At 52.3% G+C, this 18,748-nt stretch overlaps 1 protein-coding gene across 3 annotated transcripts in view; it reads right to left on the bottom strand.

Moving 5' to 3' along the window:
• prdm10 (PR domain containing 10) overlaps nt 1-18,748 on the bottom strand; it is a 70,805-nt gene that overhangs the window by 15,780 nt on the left and 36,277 nt on the right. For all 3 annotated transcript variants that reach the window (XM_082956530.1, XM_082956532.1, XM_082956531.1), the window contains 4 exons: nt 14,527-14,674; nt 14,173-14,366; nt 4,391-4,546; nt 3,011-3,190 (listed from right to left, as the gene is read on the bottom strand). In XM_082956530.1, the coding sequence (XP_082812656.1) occupies nt 3,011-3,190; nt 4,391-4,546; nt 14,173-14,366; nt 14,527-14,674 (678 nt within the window). The remainder of the gene's footprint in view (nt 1-3,010; nt 3,191-4,390; nt 4,547-14,172; nt 14,367-14,526; nt 14,675-18,748) is intronic.

Here is an 18,748-nt window from a genome sequence, read left to right as displayed (position 1 = left end):
CCACCTGGCTACCCCTACCCCGGTCAACAGCCCTGCACCCCCCACAGCAACTGGCCCAAGCCTCCCCCATTTCTCCTTCACCCAAATCCAGATAGGTGATGTTCTGAAAGAGCTGCAAAATCTGGACCCGTACAAATCAGTCGGGCTAGACAATCTGGACCCTCTCTTTTTCTAAAATGATCTGACAAAATTGTTGCAACCCCTATTACTAGCCTGTTCAACCTCTCTTTTGTATTGTCTGAGATTCCCAAAGATTAGAAAGCTGCAGCGGTCATCCTTCTCTTCAAAGGGGGAGACACTCTAGACCCAAACTGCTACAGACCTATATCTATCCTACCCTGCCTTTCTAAGGTCTTCGAAAGCCAAGTTAACAAACAGATCACCGACCATTTTGAATCTCACCGTACCTTCTCCTCTATGCAATCCGGTTTCCGAGCTGGTCACAGGTGCACCTCAACCACGCTCAAGGTCCTAAACAATATCATAATCGCCATCGATAAGAGACGGTACTGTGCAGCCGTATTCATCGACCTGCCCAAGGCTTTCGACTGTCAATCACCACATTCTTATCGGCAGACTCAACAGCCTTGGTTTCTCAAATGACTGCCTCGCCTGGTTCACCAACTACTTCTCAGACAGAGTTCAGTGTGTCAAATCGGAAGGCCTGTTGTCCGGACTTCTGGCAGTCTCTATGGGGGTGCCACAGGGTTCAATTCTCGGGCCGACTCTCTTCTCTGTATACATCAATGATGTCGCTCTTGCTGCTGGTGATTCTCTGATCCACCTCTATGCAGACAACACCATTCTGTATACTTCTGGCCCTTCTCTGGACACTGTTAACAACCCTCTAGACGCGCTTCAATGCCATACAACCCTCCTTCCATGGCCTCCAACTGCTTTTAAATGCTAGTAAAACTGAATGCATGCTCTTCAACCGATCGCTGCCCGCACGTCCAGCATCACTACTCTGGACGGTTCTGACTTAGACTATGTGGACAACTACAAATACCTAGGTGTCTGGTTAGACTGTAAACTCTCCTTCCAGACTCACATCAAACATCTCCAATCCAAAGTTAAATCTAGAATCGGCTTCCTATTTCGCAAACAAAGCATCCTTCACTCATGCTGCCAAACATACCCTCGTAAAACTGACCATCCTACCGATCCTCGACTTCGGCGATGTCATTTACAAAATAGCCTCCAACACTCTACTCAACAAACTGGATGCAGTCTATCACAGTGCCATCCGTTTTGTCTTCAAAGCCCCATATTCCACCCACCACTGCGACCTGTATGCTCTCGTTGGCTGGCCCTCGCTTCATACTCGTCGCCAAACCCACTGGCTCCAGGTCATCAACAAGTCTTTGCTAGGTAAAGCCCCGCCTTATCTCCGCTCACTGGTCACCATAGCAACACCCACTCGTAGCACGCGCTCCAGCAGGTATATCTCTCTGGTCACCCCCAAAGCCAATTCCTCCTTTGGCCACCTCTCCTTCCAGTTCTCTGCTGCCAATGACTGGAACGAACTGCAAAAATCTCTGAAGCTGGAGACTCATATCTCCCTCACTAGCTTTAAGCACCAGCTGTCAGAGCAGCTCACAGATCACTGCACCTGTACATAGCCCATCTGTAAATAGCCCATCCAACTACCTCATCCCCATACTGTATTTATTTATCTTGCTCCTTTGCACCCCAGTATCTCTACTTGCACATTCATCTTCTGCACATCTACCATTCCAGTGTTTTAATTGCTATATTGTAATTACTTCGCCACCATGGCCTATTTATTGCCTTACCTCCCTTATCCTACCTCATTTGCACACCATGTATATTGACTTTTCTACTGTATGTTTGTTTTACTCCATGTGTAACTCTGTGTTGTTGTTTGTGTCGAATCTGCATTGCTTTATCTTGGCCAGGTCGCAGTTGTAAATGAGAACTTGTTCTCAACTCGTCTACCTGGTTAAATAAAGGACTTGTTCTCAACTGGCCCACCTGGTTAAATAAAGGACTTGTTCTCAACTAGCCTACCTGGTTAAATAAAGGACTTGTTCTCAACTAGCCTACCTGGTTAAATAAAGGACTTGTTCTCAACTGGCCTACCTGGTTAAATAAAGGACTTGTTCTCAACTAGCCTACCTGGTTAAATAAAGGACTTGTTCTCAACTGGCCAACCTGGTTAAATAAAGGACTTGTTCTCAACTAGCCTACCTGGTTAAATAAAGGACTTGTTCTCAACTTGCCTACCTGGTTAAATAAAGGACTTGTTCTCAACTGGCCTACCTGGTTAAATAAAGGACTTAAATATTAAATATGTTAAATATATATTTTTTTTAAATAAATGTAGCTAACACAACGTGCCATTGGAACACAGGAGTGATGGTTGCTGATAATGGGCCTCTAGAACGCCTATGTAGATATTCCATTAAAAATCAGCCGTTTCCAGCTACAATAGTCATTTACAACATTAGCAATGTCTACACTGTATTTCTGATCAATTTGATGTTATTTTAATGGACAAAAAAAAGTGATTTTCTTTAAAACAAGGACATTTCTAAGTGACCCCAAACTTTTGAACGATATATATATATATATATATATTTACACACACATACACATATACACACACAAAGACATCCACTATATATACAAAAGTATGTGGACACCCCTTCAAATTAGTGGATTAGGCTAGTTCAGCCACAAGTGTTGCTGACAGGTGTATAAAATCGAGCACACGGCCATGCAATCTCCATAGACAAACATTGGCAGTAGAATGGCCCCGTACTGAAGAGCTCAGTGACTTTCAACGCGGCACCGCTCATAGGATGTCACCTTTCCAACAAGTCAGTTTGTAAACGTTATGCCCTGCTAGAGTTGTCCCCCTAGTGAACTGTGAGTGCTGTTATTGTGAAATGGGAAAGTCTAGGAGCAACAACGGCTCAGCTGTGAAGTGGTAGGCCACTCAAGCTCCCAGAACAGTGTAATCTAGGAAGCCAGTATCACTACTCACCAGCATACCTCGACGTCTAAAACCCATCATACACATGCGACATTTAAACATGAAGCTCTCCAAGTCTGTGGTGGGAACCTTCTGCTTCAGGGCCTTGGAGCGATGGATACGGTCAGCCTTCTTAGCCTCACGCTCTGGGTTGTGCATCCGCTGCATGTGCTCTCTCAGTTTATCCTTACGCTGAAGGGGAGGGAGGGGGAGAGAGGAGAGGAGAGGAGAGAGATGAGAGGAGATGGGAGGGGGAGAGAGGAGAGGAGAGGAGAGAGATGAGAGGAGATGGGGAGAGGCATGAGAGGAGATGGGAGAGGGATGAGAGGAGATGGGGAGAGGGGAGAGGAGAGGGATGAGAGGAGATGGGGAGAGAGGAGAGGAGAGGAGAGAGATGAGAGGAGATGGGGAGAGGCATGAGAGGAGATGGGAGAGGGATGAGAGGAGATGGGGAGAGGGGAGAGGAGAGGGATGAGAGGAGATGGGAGAGGGATGAGAGGAGATGGGGAGAGGGGAGAGGGATGAGAGGAGATGGGGAGAGGGATGAGAGGAGATGGGGAGAGGGGAGAGGGATGAGAGGAGATGGGGAGAGGGGAGAGGGACGAGGGGAGATGAGAGGGATGAGAGGAGAGGGATGAGAGGAGATGGGGAGAGAGGAGAGGAGAGGGGAGAGGGATGAGAGGAGATGGGGAGAGGGGAGAGGGATGAGAGGAGAGGGGAGAGAGGAGATGGGGAGAGGGGAGAGGGATGAGAGGAGATGGGGAGAGGGGAGAGGGATGAGGGGAGATGAGAGGGATGAGAGGAGAGGGATGAGAGGAGATGGGGAGAGAGGAGAGGAGAGGGGAGAGGGATGAGAGGAGATGGGGAGAGGGGAGAGGGATGAGAGGAGAGGGGAGAGAGGAGATGGGGAGAGAGGAGAGGAGAGGGATGAGAGGAGATGGGGAGAGGGGAGAGGGATGAGAGGAGAGGGGGAGAGAGGAGAGGGATGAGAGGAGATGGGGAGAGAGGAGAGGGGAGAGGGATGAGAGTAGATGGGGAGAGGGGAGAGGAGAGGGGAGAGGGATGAGAAGAGAGGGTGAGAGACTGACAAGACTGAAACACACACAACCGTCTGCAGAGAAAGCTCTGAACGCTCAGCCGAGTCGCCGTACGCTCAGCCAAGTCGCTGTACTGGTCAGGTCAGGTGGTCTGACATACTATACTGTAGGGTCCAGAGTTTTACCTGGTCAGGTCAGAAAGTCAGGAAAGCTCTTGGTTCTACAGTTATTGGCATTTTTCATTCCACTGTCTGTCTGTTTCACACTCACACAAAACCCCACACACAAAACCACACACACACACACACACACAAAACCACACACAAAACCCCCCACACACATGCACGCATCTTACCTTAAACTGCTTTCCACAGGTGGAGCAGAGGAAGTCTTTGCGGTCGCTGTGCCGCAACATGTGGAGCCGTAGCTTGTCAGGTCTGCAGAACGCCTTGTCACAGTCTGAACACTGAAAGATCTTCTCAGAGTGGAAGCTACGAACATGCTTCTTCACCTGGTGGAGAGATCAGACCAGGAGGGAGTTAGGGAGACCAGGAGAGAGTTAGGGAGACCAGGAGAGAGTTAGGGAGACCAGGAGAGAGTTAGGGAGACCGGGAGAGAGTTAGGGAGACCGGGAGAGAGTTAGGGAGACCGGGAGAGAGTTAGGGAGACCGGGAGAGAGTTAGGGAGACCGGGAGAGAGTTAGGGAGACCGGGAGAGAGTTAGGGAGACCAGGAGAGAGTTAGGGAGACCGGGAGAGAGTTAGGGAGACCGGGAGAGAGTTAGGGAGACCGGGAGAGAGTTAGGGAGACCAGGAGAGAGTTAGGGAGACCGGGAGAGAGTTAGGGAGACCGGGAGAGAGTTAGGGAGACCAGGAGACCAGGAGAGAGTTAGGGAGACCAGGAGAGAGTTAGGGAGACCAGGAGAGAGTTAGGGAGACCAGGACAGAGTTAGGGAGACCAGGAGGGAGTTAGGGAGACCAGGAGGGAGTTAGGGAGACCAGGAGGGAGTTAGGGAGACCAGGAGGGAGTTAGGGAGACCAGGAGACCAGGAGAGAGTTAGGGAGACCAGGAGGGAGTTAGGGAGACCAGGAGGGAGTTAGGGAGACCAGGAGGGAGTTAGGGAGACCAGGAGGGAGTTAGGGAGACCAGGAGGGAGTTAGGGAGACCAGGAGGGAGTTAGGGAGACCAGGACAGAGTTAGGGAGACCAGGAGACCAGGAGACCAGGAGAGAGTTAGGGAGACCAGGAGAGAGTTAGGGAGACCAGGAGGGAGTTAGGGAGACCAGGAGGGAGTTAGGGAGACCAGGAGACCAGGAGAGAGTTAGGGAGACCAGGAGGGAGTTAGGGAGACCAGGAGGGAGTTAGGGAGACCAGGAGGGAGTTAGGGAGACCAGGAGGGAGTTAGGGAGACCAGGAGGGAGTTAGGGAGATAGGGAGACCAGGAGGGAGTTAGGGAGACCAGGAGGGAGTTAGGGAGACCAGGAGGGAGTTAGGGAGACCAGGAGGGAGTTAGGGAGACCAGGACAGAGTTAGGGAGACCAGGAGACCAGGAGAGAGTTAGGGAGACCAGGAGGGAGTTAGGGAGACCAGGAGGGAGTTAGGGAGACCAGGAGAGAGTTAGGGAGACCAGGAGACCAGGAGACCAGGAGAGAGTTAGGGAGACCAGGAGAGAGTTAGGGAGACCAGGAGGGAGTTAGGGAGACCAGGAGGGAGTTAGGGAGACCAGGAGGGAGTTAGGGAGACCAGGAGGGAGTTAGGGAGACCAGGAGGGAGTTAGGGAGACCAGGAGACCGGGAGAGAGTTAGGGAGACCAGGAGAGAGTTACGGAGACCAGGAGGGAGTTAGGGAGACCAGGAGGGAGTTAGGGAGACCAGGAGGGAGTTAGGGAGACCAGGAGGGAGTTAGGGAGACCAGGAGACCGGGAGAGAGTTAGGGAGACCAGGAGAGAGTTAGGGAGACCAGGAGAGAGTTAGGGAGACCAGGAGAGAGTTAGGGAGACCAGGAGAGAGTTAGGGAGACCAGGACAGAGTTAGGGAGACCAGGAGACCAGGAGGGAGTTAGGGAGACCAGTTAGGGAGACCGGGAGAGAGTTAGGGAGACCAGGAGAGAGTTAGGGAGACCAGGAGGGAGTTAGGGAGACCAGGAGAGAGTTAGGGAGACCAGGAGACCAGGAGAGAGTTAGGGAGACCAGGAGAGAGTTAGGGAGACCAGGACAGAGTTAGGGAGACCAGGACAGAGTTAGGGAGACCAGGACAGAGTTAGGGAGACCAGGAGAGAGTTAGGGAGACCAGGAGAGAGTTAGGGAGACCAGGAGAGAGTTAGGGAGACCAGGAGAGAGTTAGGGAGACCAGGAGAGTTAGGGAGACCAGGAGAGAGTTAGGGAGACCAGGAGAGAGTTAGGGAGACCAGGACAGAGTTAGGGAGACCAGGAGACCAGGACAGAGTTAGGGAGACCAGGAGGGAGTTAGGGAGACCAGGACAGAGTTAGGGAGACCAGGAGAGAGTTAGGGAGACCAGGAGAGAGTTAGGGAGACCAGGAGAGAGTTAGGGAGACCAGGAGAGAGTTAGGGAGACCAGGAGACCAGGAGAGAGTTAGGGAGACCAGGAGAGAGTTAGGGAGACCAGGAGAGAGTTAGGGAGACCAGGACAGAGTTAGGGAGACCGGAGAGAGTTAGGGAGACCGGGAGAGAGTTAGGGAGACCAGGAGACCAGGAGAGAGTTAGGGAGACCAGGAGAGAGTTAGGGAGACCAGGAGAGAGTTAGGGAGACCAGGAGAGAGTTAGGGAGACCAGGAGAGAGTTAGGGAGACCAGGAGAGAGTTAGGGAGACCAGGACAGAGTTAGGGAGACCAGGACAGAGTTAGGGAGACCAGGACAGAGTTAGGGAGACCAGGAGACCAGGAGACCAGGAGAGAGCTAGGGAGACCAGGAGACCAGGAGAGAGTTAGGGAGACCGGGAGAGAGTTAGGGAGACCAGGAGGGAGTTAGGGAGACCGGGAGACCAGGAGAGAGTTAGGGAGACCGGGAGACCAGGAGAGAGTTAGGGAGACCGGGAGACCAGGAGAGAGTTAGGGAGACCGGGAGACCAGGAGAGAGTTAGGGAGACCGGGAGAGAGTTAGGGAGACCAGGAGGGAGTTAGGGAGACCGGGAGACCAGGAGAGAGTTAGGGAGACCGGGAGACCAGGAGAGAGTTAGGGAGACCGGGAGACCAGGAGAGAGTTAGGGAGACCGGGAGACCAGGAGAGAGTTAGGGAGACCAGGAGAGAGTTAGGGAGACCAGGAGAGAGTTAGGGAGACCAGGAGAGAGTTAGGGAGACCAGGACAGAGTTAGGGAGACCAGGACAGAGTTAGGGAGACCAGGAGACCAGGAGACCAGGAGAGAGCTAGGGAGACCAGGAGACCAGGAGACCAGGAGAGAGTTAGGGAGACCGGGAGAGAGTTAGGGAGACCAGGAGAGAGTTAGGGAGACCAGGAGAGAGTTAGGGAGACCAGGAGAGAGTTAGGGAGACCGGGAGACCAGGAGAGAGTTAGGGAGACCGGGAGAGAGTTAGGGAGAGCACTACAGCAGTAGATCCATGTCCAGTGAGTGTTGTCCTACTGTCTACTGACTGATTGATTGATTGATTGATTGATTGATTGATTGATTGATTGATTGATTGGGACAGAGTGGCTATAATTTTATCAGGTAAGATGACTGAAAACACATTGTCTTCTACAAGGGGATCAGAGGAGATGAGTTTGTACGGCAGCTATACACCGAATGTACAAAACACTGACACAGACTGACCAGGTGAATCCACCAGGTGAATCCAGGTGAAAGCTATGATTCCTTTATCGATGTCACCTGTTAAATCCATTTCAACCAGTGTAGATGAAGGGGAGGATGACAGGTTACAGAAGGAGTTTTAAGCCTTGAGACATGGATTGTGTATGTGTGTCATTCTGAAGGTGAACAAGCAAGACAACAGATTGAAGTGCCTTTGAACGGGGGGTATGGTAGTAGGTGAACAGGGGGTAGTAGGTGAACAGGGGGTAGTAGGTGAACAGGGGGTAGTAGGTGAACAGGGGGTAGTAGGTGAACAGGGGGTAGTAGGTGAACAGGGGGTAGTAGGAGAACAGGGGGTAGTAGGTGAACAGGGGGTAGTAGGAGAACAGGGGGTAGTAGGTGAACAGGGGGTAGGGTAGTAGGTGAACAGGGGGTAGTAGGTGAACAGGGGGTAGTAGGTGAACAGGGGGTAGGGTAGTAGGTGAACAGGGGGTAGTAGGAGAACAGGGGGTAGTAGGAGAACAGGGGGTAGGGTAGTAGGTGAACAGGGGGTAGTAGGAGAACAGGGGGTAGGGTAGTAGGTGAACAGGGGGTAGTAGGTGAACAGGGGGTAGTAGGTGAACAGGGGGTAGTAGGTGAACAGGGGGTAGGGTAGTAGGAGAACAGGGGGTAGTAGGAGAACAGGGGGTAGTAGGTGAACAGGGGGTAGTAGGTGAACAGGGGGTAGTAGGTGAACAGGGGGTAGTAGGTGAACAGGGGGTAGTAGGTGAACAGGGGGTAGGGTAGTAGGTGAACAGGGGGTAGTAGGTGAACAGGGGGTAGTAGGTGAACAGGGGGTAGGGTAGTAGGTGAACAGGGGGTAGTAGGTGAACAGGGGGTAGTAGGTGAACAGGGGGTAGTAGGTGAACAGGGGGTAGTAGGTGAACAGGGGGTAGTAGGTGAACAGGGGGTAGTAGGTGAACAGGGGGTAGTAGGTGAACAGGGGGTAGTAGGTGAACAGGGGGTAGTAGGAGAACAGGGGGTAGTAGGTGAACAGGGGGTAGTAGGAGAACAGGGGGTAGTAGGTGAACAGGGGGTAGGGTAGTAGGTGAACAGGGGGTAGTAGGTGAACAGGGGGTAGTAGGTGAACAGGGGGTAGGGTAGTAGGTGAACAGGGGGTAGTAGGAGAACAGGGGGTAGTAGGAGAACAGGGGGTAGGGTAGTAGGTGAACAGGGGGTAGTAGGAGAACAGGGGGTAGGGTAGTAGGTGAACAGGGGGTAGTAGGTGAACAGGGGGTAGTAGGTGAACAGGGGGTAGTAGGTGAACAGGGGGTAGTAGGTGAACAGGGGGTAGGGTAGTAGGAGAACAGGGGGTAGTAGGAGAACAGGGGGTAGTAGGTGAACAGGGGGTAGTAGGTGAACAGGGGGTAGTAGGTGAACAGGGGGTAGTAGGTGAACAGGGGGTAGTAGGTGAACAGGGGGTAGGGTAGTAGGTGAACAGGGGGTAGTAGGTGAACAGGGGGTAGTAGGTGAACAGGGGGTAGGGTAGTAGGTGAACAGGGGGTAGTAGGTGAACAGGGGGTAGTAGGTGAACAGGGGGTAGTAGGTGAACAGGGGGTAGTAGGTGAACAGGGGGTAGTAGGTGAACAGGGGGTAGTAGGTGAACAGGGGGTAGTAGGTGAACAGGGGGTAGTAGGTGAACAGGGGGTAGTAGGTGAACAGGGGGTAGGGTAGTAGGAGAACAGGGGGTAGTAGGTGAACAGGGGGTAGGATAGTAGCAGAACAGGGGGTAGTAGGAGAACAGGGGGTAGTAGCAGAACAGGTGGTAGTAGGTGAACAGGGGGTAGTAGGTGAATAGGGGGTAGTAGGTGAACAGGGGGTAGGATAGTAGGAGAACAGGTGGTAGTAGGTGAACAGGGGGTAGGGTAGTAGGTGAACAGGGGGTAGGGTAGTAGGTGAACAGGGGGTATGGTAGTAGGTGAACAGGGGGTAGTAGGAGAACAGGGGGTAGTAGGTGAACAGGGGGTAGTAGGTGAACAGGGGGTAGTAGGTGAACAGGGGGTAGGGTTGTAGGAGAACAGGGGGTAGTAGGTGAACAGGGGGTAGGAGGAGAACAGGGGGTAGTAGGAGAACAGGGGGTAGTAGGTGAACAGGGGGTAGGGTAGTAGGTGAACAGGGGGTAGTAGGGTAGTAGGTGAACAGGGGGTAGTAGGTGAACAGGGGGTAGTAGGTGAACAGGGGGTAGTAGGTGAACAGGGGGTAGTAGGTGAACAGGGGGTAGTAGGAGAACAGGGGGTAGTAGGTGAACAGGGGGTAGTAGGTGAACAGGGGGTAGTAGGTGAACAGGGGGTAGTAGGTGAACAGGGGGTAGTAGGTGAACAGGGGGTAGGGTAGTAGGTGAACAGGGGGTAGTAGGTGAACAGGGGGTAGTAGGTGAACAGGGGGTAGGGTAGTAGGTGAACAGGGGGTAGTAGGTGAACAGGGGGTAGGGTAGTAGGTGAACAGGGGGTAGTAGGTGAACAGGGGGTAGTAGGTGAACAGGGGGTAGTAGGAGAACAGGGGGTAGTAGGTGAACAGGGGGTAGTAGGAGAACAGGGGGTAGTAGGTGAACAGGGGGTAGTAGGAGAACAGGGGGTAGTAGGAGAACAGGGGGTAGTAGGTGAACAGGGGGTAGTAGGTGAACAGGGGGTAGTAGGTGAACAGGGGGTAGTAGGTGAACAGGGGGTAGTAGGAGAACAGGGGGTAGTAGGTGAACAGGGGGTAGTAGGAGAACAGGGGGTAGTAGGAGAACAGGGGGTAGTAGGAGAACAGGGGGTAGTAGGTGAACAGGGGGTAGTAGGAGAACAGGGGGTAGTAGGAGAACAGGGGGTAGTAGGTGAACAGGGGGTAGTAGGAGAACAGGGGGTAGTAGGAGAACAGGGGGTAGTAGGAGAACAGGGGGTAGTAGGAGAACAGGGGGTAGTAGGAGAACAGGGGGTAGTAGGTGAACAGGGGGTAGTAGGAGAACAGGGGGTAGTAGGTGAACAGGGGGTAGTAGGAGAACAGGGGGTAGTAGGTGAACAGGGGGTAGTAGGTGAACAGGGGGTAGTAGGAGAACAGGGGGTAGTAGGAGAACAGGGGGTAGTAGGAGAACAGGGGGTAGTAGGAGAACAGGGGGTAGTAGGAGAACAGGGGGTAGTAGGAGAACAGGGGGTAGTAGGTGAACAGGGGGTAGTAGGTGAACAGGGGGTAGTAGGTGAACAGGGGGTAGTAGGTGAACAGGGGGTAGTAGGTGAACAGGGGGTAGTAGGTGAACAGGGGGTAGTAGGTGAACAGGGGGTAGTAGGTGAACAGGGGGTAGTAGGTGAACAGGGGGTAGTAGGTGAACAGGGGGTAGTAGGTGAACAGGGGGTAGTAGGAGAACAGGGGGTAGTAGGTGAACAGGGGGTAGTAGGTGAACAGGGGGTAGTAGGTGAACAGGGGGTAGTAGGAGAACAGGGGGTAGTAGGAGAACAGGGGGTAGTAGGTGAACAGGGGGTAGTAGGTGAACAGGGGGTAGTAGGAGAACAGGGGGTAGTAGGTGAACAGGGGGTAGTAGGAGAACAGGGGGTAGTAGGAGAACAGGGGGTAGGGTAGTAGGTGAACAGGGGGTAGTAGGAGAACAGGGGGTAGTAGGAGAACAGGGGGTAGTAGGAGAACAGGGGGTAGGGTAGTAGGAGAACAGGGGGTAGTAGGAGAACAGGGGGTAGTAGGAGAACAGGGGGTAGTAGGTGAACAGGGGGTAGTAGGTGAACAGGGGGTAGTAGGTGAACAGGGGGTAGGGTAGTAGGTGAACAGGGGGGTGAACAGGGGGTAGTAGGTGAACAGGGGGTAGGGTAGTAGGTGAACAGGGGGTAGTAGGTGAACAGGGGGTAGTAGGTGAACAGGGGGTAGTAGGTGAACAGGGGGTAGGGAAGTAGGTGAACAGGGGGTAGGGTAGGTAGGTGAACAGGGGGTAGTAGGTGAACAGGGGGTAGGTAGTAGGTAGAACAGGGGGTAGTAGGAGAACAGGGGGTAGTAGGTGAACAGGGGGTAGGGTAGTAGGTGAACAGGGGGTAGTAGGTGAACAGGGGGTAGTAGGAGAACAGGGGGTAGTAGGTGAACAGGGGGTAGTAGGTGAACAGGGGGTAGTAGGTGAACAGGGGGTAGTAGGTGAACAGGGGGTAGTAGGTGAACAGGGGGTAGTAGGTGAACAGGGGGTAGTAGGAGAACAGGGGGTAGTAGGAGAACAGGGGGTAGTAGGTGAACAGGGGGTAGGGTAGTAGGTGAACAGGGGGTAGTAGGTGAACAGGGGGTAGTAGGTGAACAGGGGGTAGGGTAGTAGGTGAACAGGGGGTAGTAGGTGAACAGGGGGTAGTAGGTGAACAGGGGGTAGGGTAGTAGGTGAACAGGGGGTAGTAGGTGAACAGGGGGTAGTAGGTGAACAGGGGGTAGTAGGTGAACAGGGGGTAGGGTAGTAGGTGAACAGGGGGTAGTAGGTGAACAGGGGGTAGGGTAGTAGGTGAACAGGGGGTAGTAGGTGAACAGGGGGTAGTAGGTGAACAGGGGGTAGTAGGAGAACAGGGGGTAGTAGGAGAACAGGGGGTAGTAGGTGAACAGGGGGTAGTAGGAGAACAGGGGGTAGTAGGTGAACAGGGGGTAGTAGGTGAACAGGGGGTAGTAGGTGAACAGGGGGTAGTAGGAGAACAGGGGGTAGTAGGAGAACAGGGGGTAGTAGGTGAACAGGGGGTAGTAGGTGAACAGGGGGTAGTAGGAGAACAGGGGGTAGTAGGAGAACAGGGGGTAGTAGGAGAACAGGGGGTAGTAGGAGAACAGGGGGTAGTAGGAGAACAGGGGGTAGTAGGTGAACAGGGGGTAGTAGGAGAACAGGGGGTAGTAGGTGAACAGGGGGTAGTAGGTGAACAGGGGGTAGTAGGTGAACAGGGGGTAGTAGGTGAACAGGGGGTAGTAGGTGAACAGGGGGTAGTAGGTGAACAGGGGGTAGGGTAGTAGGTGAACAGGGGGTAGTAGGAGAACAGGGGGTAGTAGGAGAACAGGGGGTAGTAGGAGAACAGGGGGTAGTAGGAGAACAGGGGGTAGTAGGTGAACAGGGGGTAGTAGGTGAACAGGGGGTAGTAGGTGAACAGGGGGTAGGGTAGTAGGTGAACAGGGGGTAGTAGGTGAACAGGGGGTAGTAGGTGAACAGGGGGTAGTAGGTGAACAGGGGGTAGTAGGAGAACAGGGGGTAGTAGGAGAACAGGGGGTAGTAGGTGAACAGGGGGTAGTAGGTGAACAGGGGGTAGTAGGAGAACAGGGGGTAGTAGGTGAACAGGGGGTAGTAGGAGAACAGGGGGTAGTAGGAGAACAGGGGGTAGGGTAGTAGGTGAACAGGGGGTAGTAGGAGAACAGGGGGTAGTAGGAGAACAGGGGGTAGTAGGAGAACAGGGGGTAGTAGGTGAACAGGGGGTAGGGTAGTAGGAGAACAGGGGGTAGTAGGAGAACAGGGGGTAGTAGGAGAACAGGGGGTAGTAGGTGAACAGGGGGTAGTAGGTGAACAGGGGGTAGTAGGTGAACAGGGGGTAGTAGGTGAACAGGGGGTAGTAGGTGAACAGGGGGTAGGGTAGTAGGTGAACAGGGGGTAGTAGGTGAACAGGGGGTAGGGTAGTAGGTGAACAGGGGGTAGTAGGTGAACAGGGGGTAGTAGGTGAACAGGGGGTAGTAGGTGAACAGGGGGTAGGGTAGTAGGTGAACAGGGGGTAGTAGGTGAACAGGGGGTAGTAGGTGAACAGGGGGTAGTAGGAGAACAGGGGGTAGTAGGTGAACAGGGGGTAGGGTAGTAGGTGAACAGGGGGTAGTAGGTGAACAGGGGGTAGTAGGAGAACAGGGGGTAGTAGGTGAACAGGGGGTAGTAGGTGAACAGGGGGTAGTAGGTGAACAGGGGGTAGTAGGTGAACAGGGGGTAGTAGGTGAACAGGGGGTAGGGTAGTAGGTGAACAGGGGGTAGTAGGTGAACAGGGGGTAGTAGGAGAACAGGGGGTAGTAGGTGAACAGGGGGTAGGGTAGTAGGTGAACAGGGGGTAGTAGGTGAACAGGGGGTAGGATAGTAGGAGAACAGGGGGTAGTAGGTGAACAGGGGGTAGTAGGTGAACAGGGGGTAGTAGGTGAACAGGGGGTAGGGATGAATTGAGGCTGTTCTGAGGGGAAAAGGGGGTGCAACTCAATATTAGGAAGGTGTTCTTAATGTCCTGTACGAAGACCTCCTTCGGTGTGTGTGTGTGTGTGTGTGTGTGTGTGTGTGTGTGTGTGTGTGTGTGTGTGTGTGTGTGTGTGTGTGTGTGTGTGTGTGTGTGTGTGTGTGTGTGTGTGTGTGTGTGTGTGTGTGTGTGTGTATACTAACCTGTATGAAGTCTGTGAAGACCTTCTTGCAGGAAGGGCATGTGAAGCGCCCGTTCACAGCATGCCCGCCCACATGCTCTTTCAGCAGGTCCAAACGATCAAAGGTGTCGGTGCAGAACAGACAGGAGTAGGTCCGGTGTTCTGAGTGAAGAAGAAGATGGTCCTCCAACGCACCGTGGGACAGGAAACCCTTATCTTAGCAGAAGAAGAAGGAAAAAAATCTAAACTGTAGACGTCTTCACATTTTATATATAAACTCCTATAGGTGATCCTTCTGGGCCCTGGTCAAACATATATCTATCCAGGAAACAGGATATGCGGGGCGGAGCGTTTAAAACAGGAAGTAGTCCCTTACTGCAGTGATGACACGAGAGGTAGGCGTCACGGCCGTGGACTCTTAGGTGGTTCTCTAGCTTGTCCTGATCTCTGAAGGCTTTTCCACAGTGGGTACACTTAAAGGGCCGGAGCGATTTCCTGATGAACAGGTGCTGAAGGGCCGCATTCTGGAGAAGGAGGAGGAGGAAGAGAGGAAATAGAGAAGAGAGGACATCACCACCGATATTGAATAGATAACTTTTTGTTTCTACAATAAACACAGGCACAGACAAAAGCATTCCACTGATGAAGCAGGGAGGAATGGACAGATGGAATGGATAGGAGGAGATGTCGAGGCCTACGGGTTTTTAAACTCAGATGTCACGTGATCACCATGGAGATGACAAACACCCTTCCATCCTACCTGCACGTCCATCTTTACGGGGCAAAGCATTAAGACGAAAAAGAGAAATATACCGTTGTCAAGACTACACACTGCATGACTACTGGTAACACTACAGACCAGGGCTGCATGACTACTGGTAACACTACAGACCAGGGCTGCATGACTACTGGTAACACTACAGACCAGGGCTGTATGATTACTGGTAACACTACAGACCAGGGCTGCATGACTACTGGTAACACTACAGACCAGGGCTGCATGACTACTGGTAACACTACAGACCAGGGCTGTATGACTACTGGTAACACTACAGACCAGGGCTGTATGACTACTGGTAACACTACAGACCAGGGCTGCATGACTACTGGTAACACTACAGACCAGGGCTGTATGACTACTGGTAACACTACAGACCAGGGCTGCATGACTACTGGTAACACTACAGACCAGGGCTGTATGACTACTGGTAACACTACAGACCAGGGCTGTATGACTACTGGTAACACTACAGACCAGGGCTGCATGACTACTGGTAACACTACAGACCAGGGCTGTATGACTACTGGTAACACTACAGACCAGGGCTGTATGACTACTGGTAACACTACAGACCAGGGCTGCATGACTACTGGTAACACTACAGACCAGGGCTGCATGACTACTGGTAACACTACAGACCAGGGCTGTATGACTACTGGTAACACTACAGACCAGGGCTGCATGACTACTGGTAACACTACAGACCAGGGCTGCATGACTACTGGTAACACTACAGACCAGGGCTGTATGACTACTGGTAACACTACAGACCAGGGCTGCATGACTACTGGTAACACTACAGACCAGGGCTGTATGACTACTGGTAACACTACAGACCAGGGCTGCATGACTACTGGTAACACTACAGACCAGGGCTGTATGACTACTGGTAACACTACAGACCAGGGCTGTATGACTACTGGTAACACTAGAGACCAGGGCTGTATGACTACTGGTAACACTACAGACCAGGGCTGCATGACTACTGGTAACACTACAGACCAGGGCTGCGTGACTACTGGTAACACTACAGACCAGGGCTGCATGACTACTGGTAACACTACAGACCAGGGCTGTATGACTACTGGTAACACTACAGACCAGGGCTGCATGACTACTGGTAACACTACAGACCAGGGCTGTATGACTACTGGTAACACTACAGACCAGGGCTGTATGACTACTGGTAACACTACAGACCAGGGCTGTATGACTACTGGTAACACTACAGACCAGGGCTGCATGACTACTGGTAACACTACAGACCAGGGCTGTATGACTACTGGTAACACTACAGACCAGGGCTGCATGACTACTGGTAACACTACAGACCAGGGCTGTATGACTACTGGTAACACTACAGACCAGGGCTGCATGACTACTGGTAACACTACAGACCAGGGCTGTATGACTACTGGTAACACTACAGACCAGGGCTGTATGACTACTGGTAACACTACAGACCAGGGCTGTACGACTACTGGTAATACACTACAGACCAGGGCTGTATGACTACTGGTTACACTACAGACCAGGGCTGTACGACTACTGGTAACACTACAGACCAGGGCTGTACGACTACTGGTAACACTACAGACCAGGGCTGTACAACTACTGGTAACACTACAGACCAGGGCTGCATGACTACTGGTAACACTACAGACCAGGGCTGCATGACTACTGGTAACACTACAGACCAGGGCTGTATGACTACTGGTAACACTACAGACCAGGGCTGTACGACTACTGGTAACACTACAGACCAGGGCTGTATGACTACTGGTAACACTACAGACCAGGGCTGTATGACTACTGGTAACACTACAGACCAGGGCTGTACGACTACTGGTAACACTACAGACCAGGGCTGTATGACTACTGGTAACACTACAGACCAGGGCTGCATGACTACTGGTAACACTACAGACCAGGGCTGTATGACTACTGGTAACACTACAGACCAGGGCTGTATGACTACTGGTAACACTACTGGTTACACTCGACCAGGGCTGTATGACTACTGGTAACACTACAGACCAGGGCTGTATGACTACTGGTAACACTACAGACCAGGGCTGTATGACTACTGGTAACACTACAGACCAGGGCTGTATGACTACTGGTAACACTACAGACCAGGGCTGTATGACTACTGGTAACACTACAGACCAGGGCTGTATGACTACTGGTAACACTACAGACCAGGGCTGTATGACTACTGGTAACACTACAGACCAGGGCTGTATGACTACTGGTAACACTACAGACCAGGGCTGTATGACTACTGGTAACACTACAGACCAGGGCTGTATGACTACTGGTAACACTACAGACCAGGACTGTATGACTACTGGTAACACGACTGGTAACACTACAGACCAGGGCTGTATGACTACTGGTAACACTACAGACCAGGGCTGTATGACTACTGGTAACACTACAGACCAGGGCTGTATGACTACTGGTAACACTACAGACCAGGACTGTATGACTACTGGTAACACGACTGGTAACACTACAGACCAGGGCTGTATGACTACTGGTAACACTACAGACCAGGGCTGTATGACTACTGGTAACACTACAGACCAGGGCTGTACGACTACTGGTAACACTACAGACCAGGGCTGTACGACTACTGGTAACACTACAGACCAGTGCTGTATGACTACTGGTAACACACTACAGACCAGGGCTGCATGACTACTGGTAACACTAGAGACCAGGGCTGTGTGACTACTGGTAACACACTACAGACCAGGGCTGTACGACTACTGGTTACACTACAGACCAGGGCTGTATGACTACTGGTAACACTACAGACCAGGGCTGTATGACTACTGGTAACACTACAGACCAGGGCTGTATGACTACTGGTAACACTACAGACCAGGGCTGTATGACTACTGGTAACACTACAGACCAGGGCTGTATGACTACTGGTAACACTACAGACCAGGGCTGTATGACTACTGGTAACACTACAGACCAGGGCTGTATGACTACTGGTAACACTACAGACCAGGGCTGTATGACTACTGGTAACACTACAGACCAGGGCTGTATGACTACTGGTATCACTACAGACCAGGGCTGTATGACTACTGGTAACACTACAGACCAGGGCTGTACGACTACTGGTAACACTACAGACCAGGGCTGTATGACTACTGGTAACACTACAGACCAGGGCTGTATGACTACTGGTAACACTACAGACCAGGGCTGTATGACTACTGGTAACACTACAGACCAGGGCTGTATGACTACTGGTAACACTACAGACCAGGACTGTATGACTACTGGTAACACGACTGGTAACACTACAGACCAGGGCTGTATGACTACTGGTAACACTACAGACCAGGGCTGTATGACTACTGGTAACACTACAGACCAGGACTGTATGACTACTGGTAACACGACTGGTAACACTACAGACCAGGGCTGTATGACTACTGGTAACACTACAGACCAGGGCTGTACGACTACTGGTAACACTACAGACCAGGGCTGTATGACTACTGGTAACACTACAGACCAGGGCTGTATGACTACTGGTAACACTACAGACCAGGGCTGTGTGCCTACTGGTAACACTACAGACCAGGGCTGTGTGACTACTGGTAACACACTACAGACCAGGGCTGTACGACTACTGGTAACACTACAGACCAGGGCTGTATGACTACTGGTAACTCTACAGACGAGGGCTGTATGACTACTGGTAACACTACAGACCAGGGCTGTATGACTACTGGTAACACACTACAGACCAGGGCTGCATGACTACTGGTAACACTACAGACCAGGGCTG

The sequence above is a fragment of the Salmo salar genome, chromosome 09 (genome assembly GCF_965601325.2).
Source record: "Salmo salar chromosome 09, fSalSal1, whole genome shotgun sequence".
Classification (NCBI taxonomy): domain Eukaryota; kingdom Metazoa; phylum Chordata; class Actinopteri; order Salmoniformes; family Salmonidae; genus Salmo; species Salmo salar.
The sequence above is the reverse complement of the archived record's forward strand: the minus strand, read 5'-3'. Positions and strand labels throughout refer to the sequence as shown.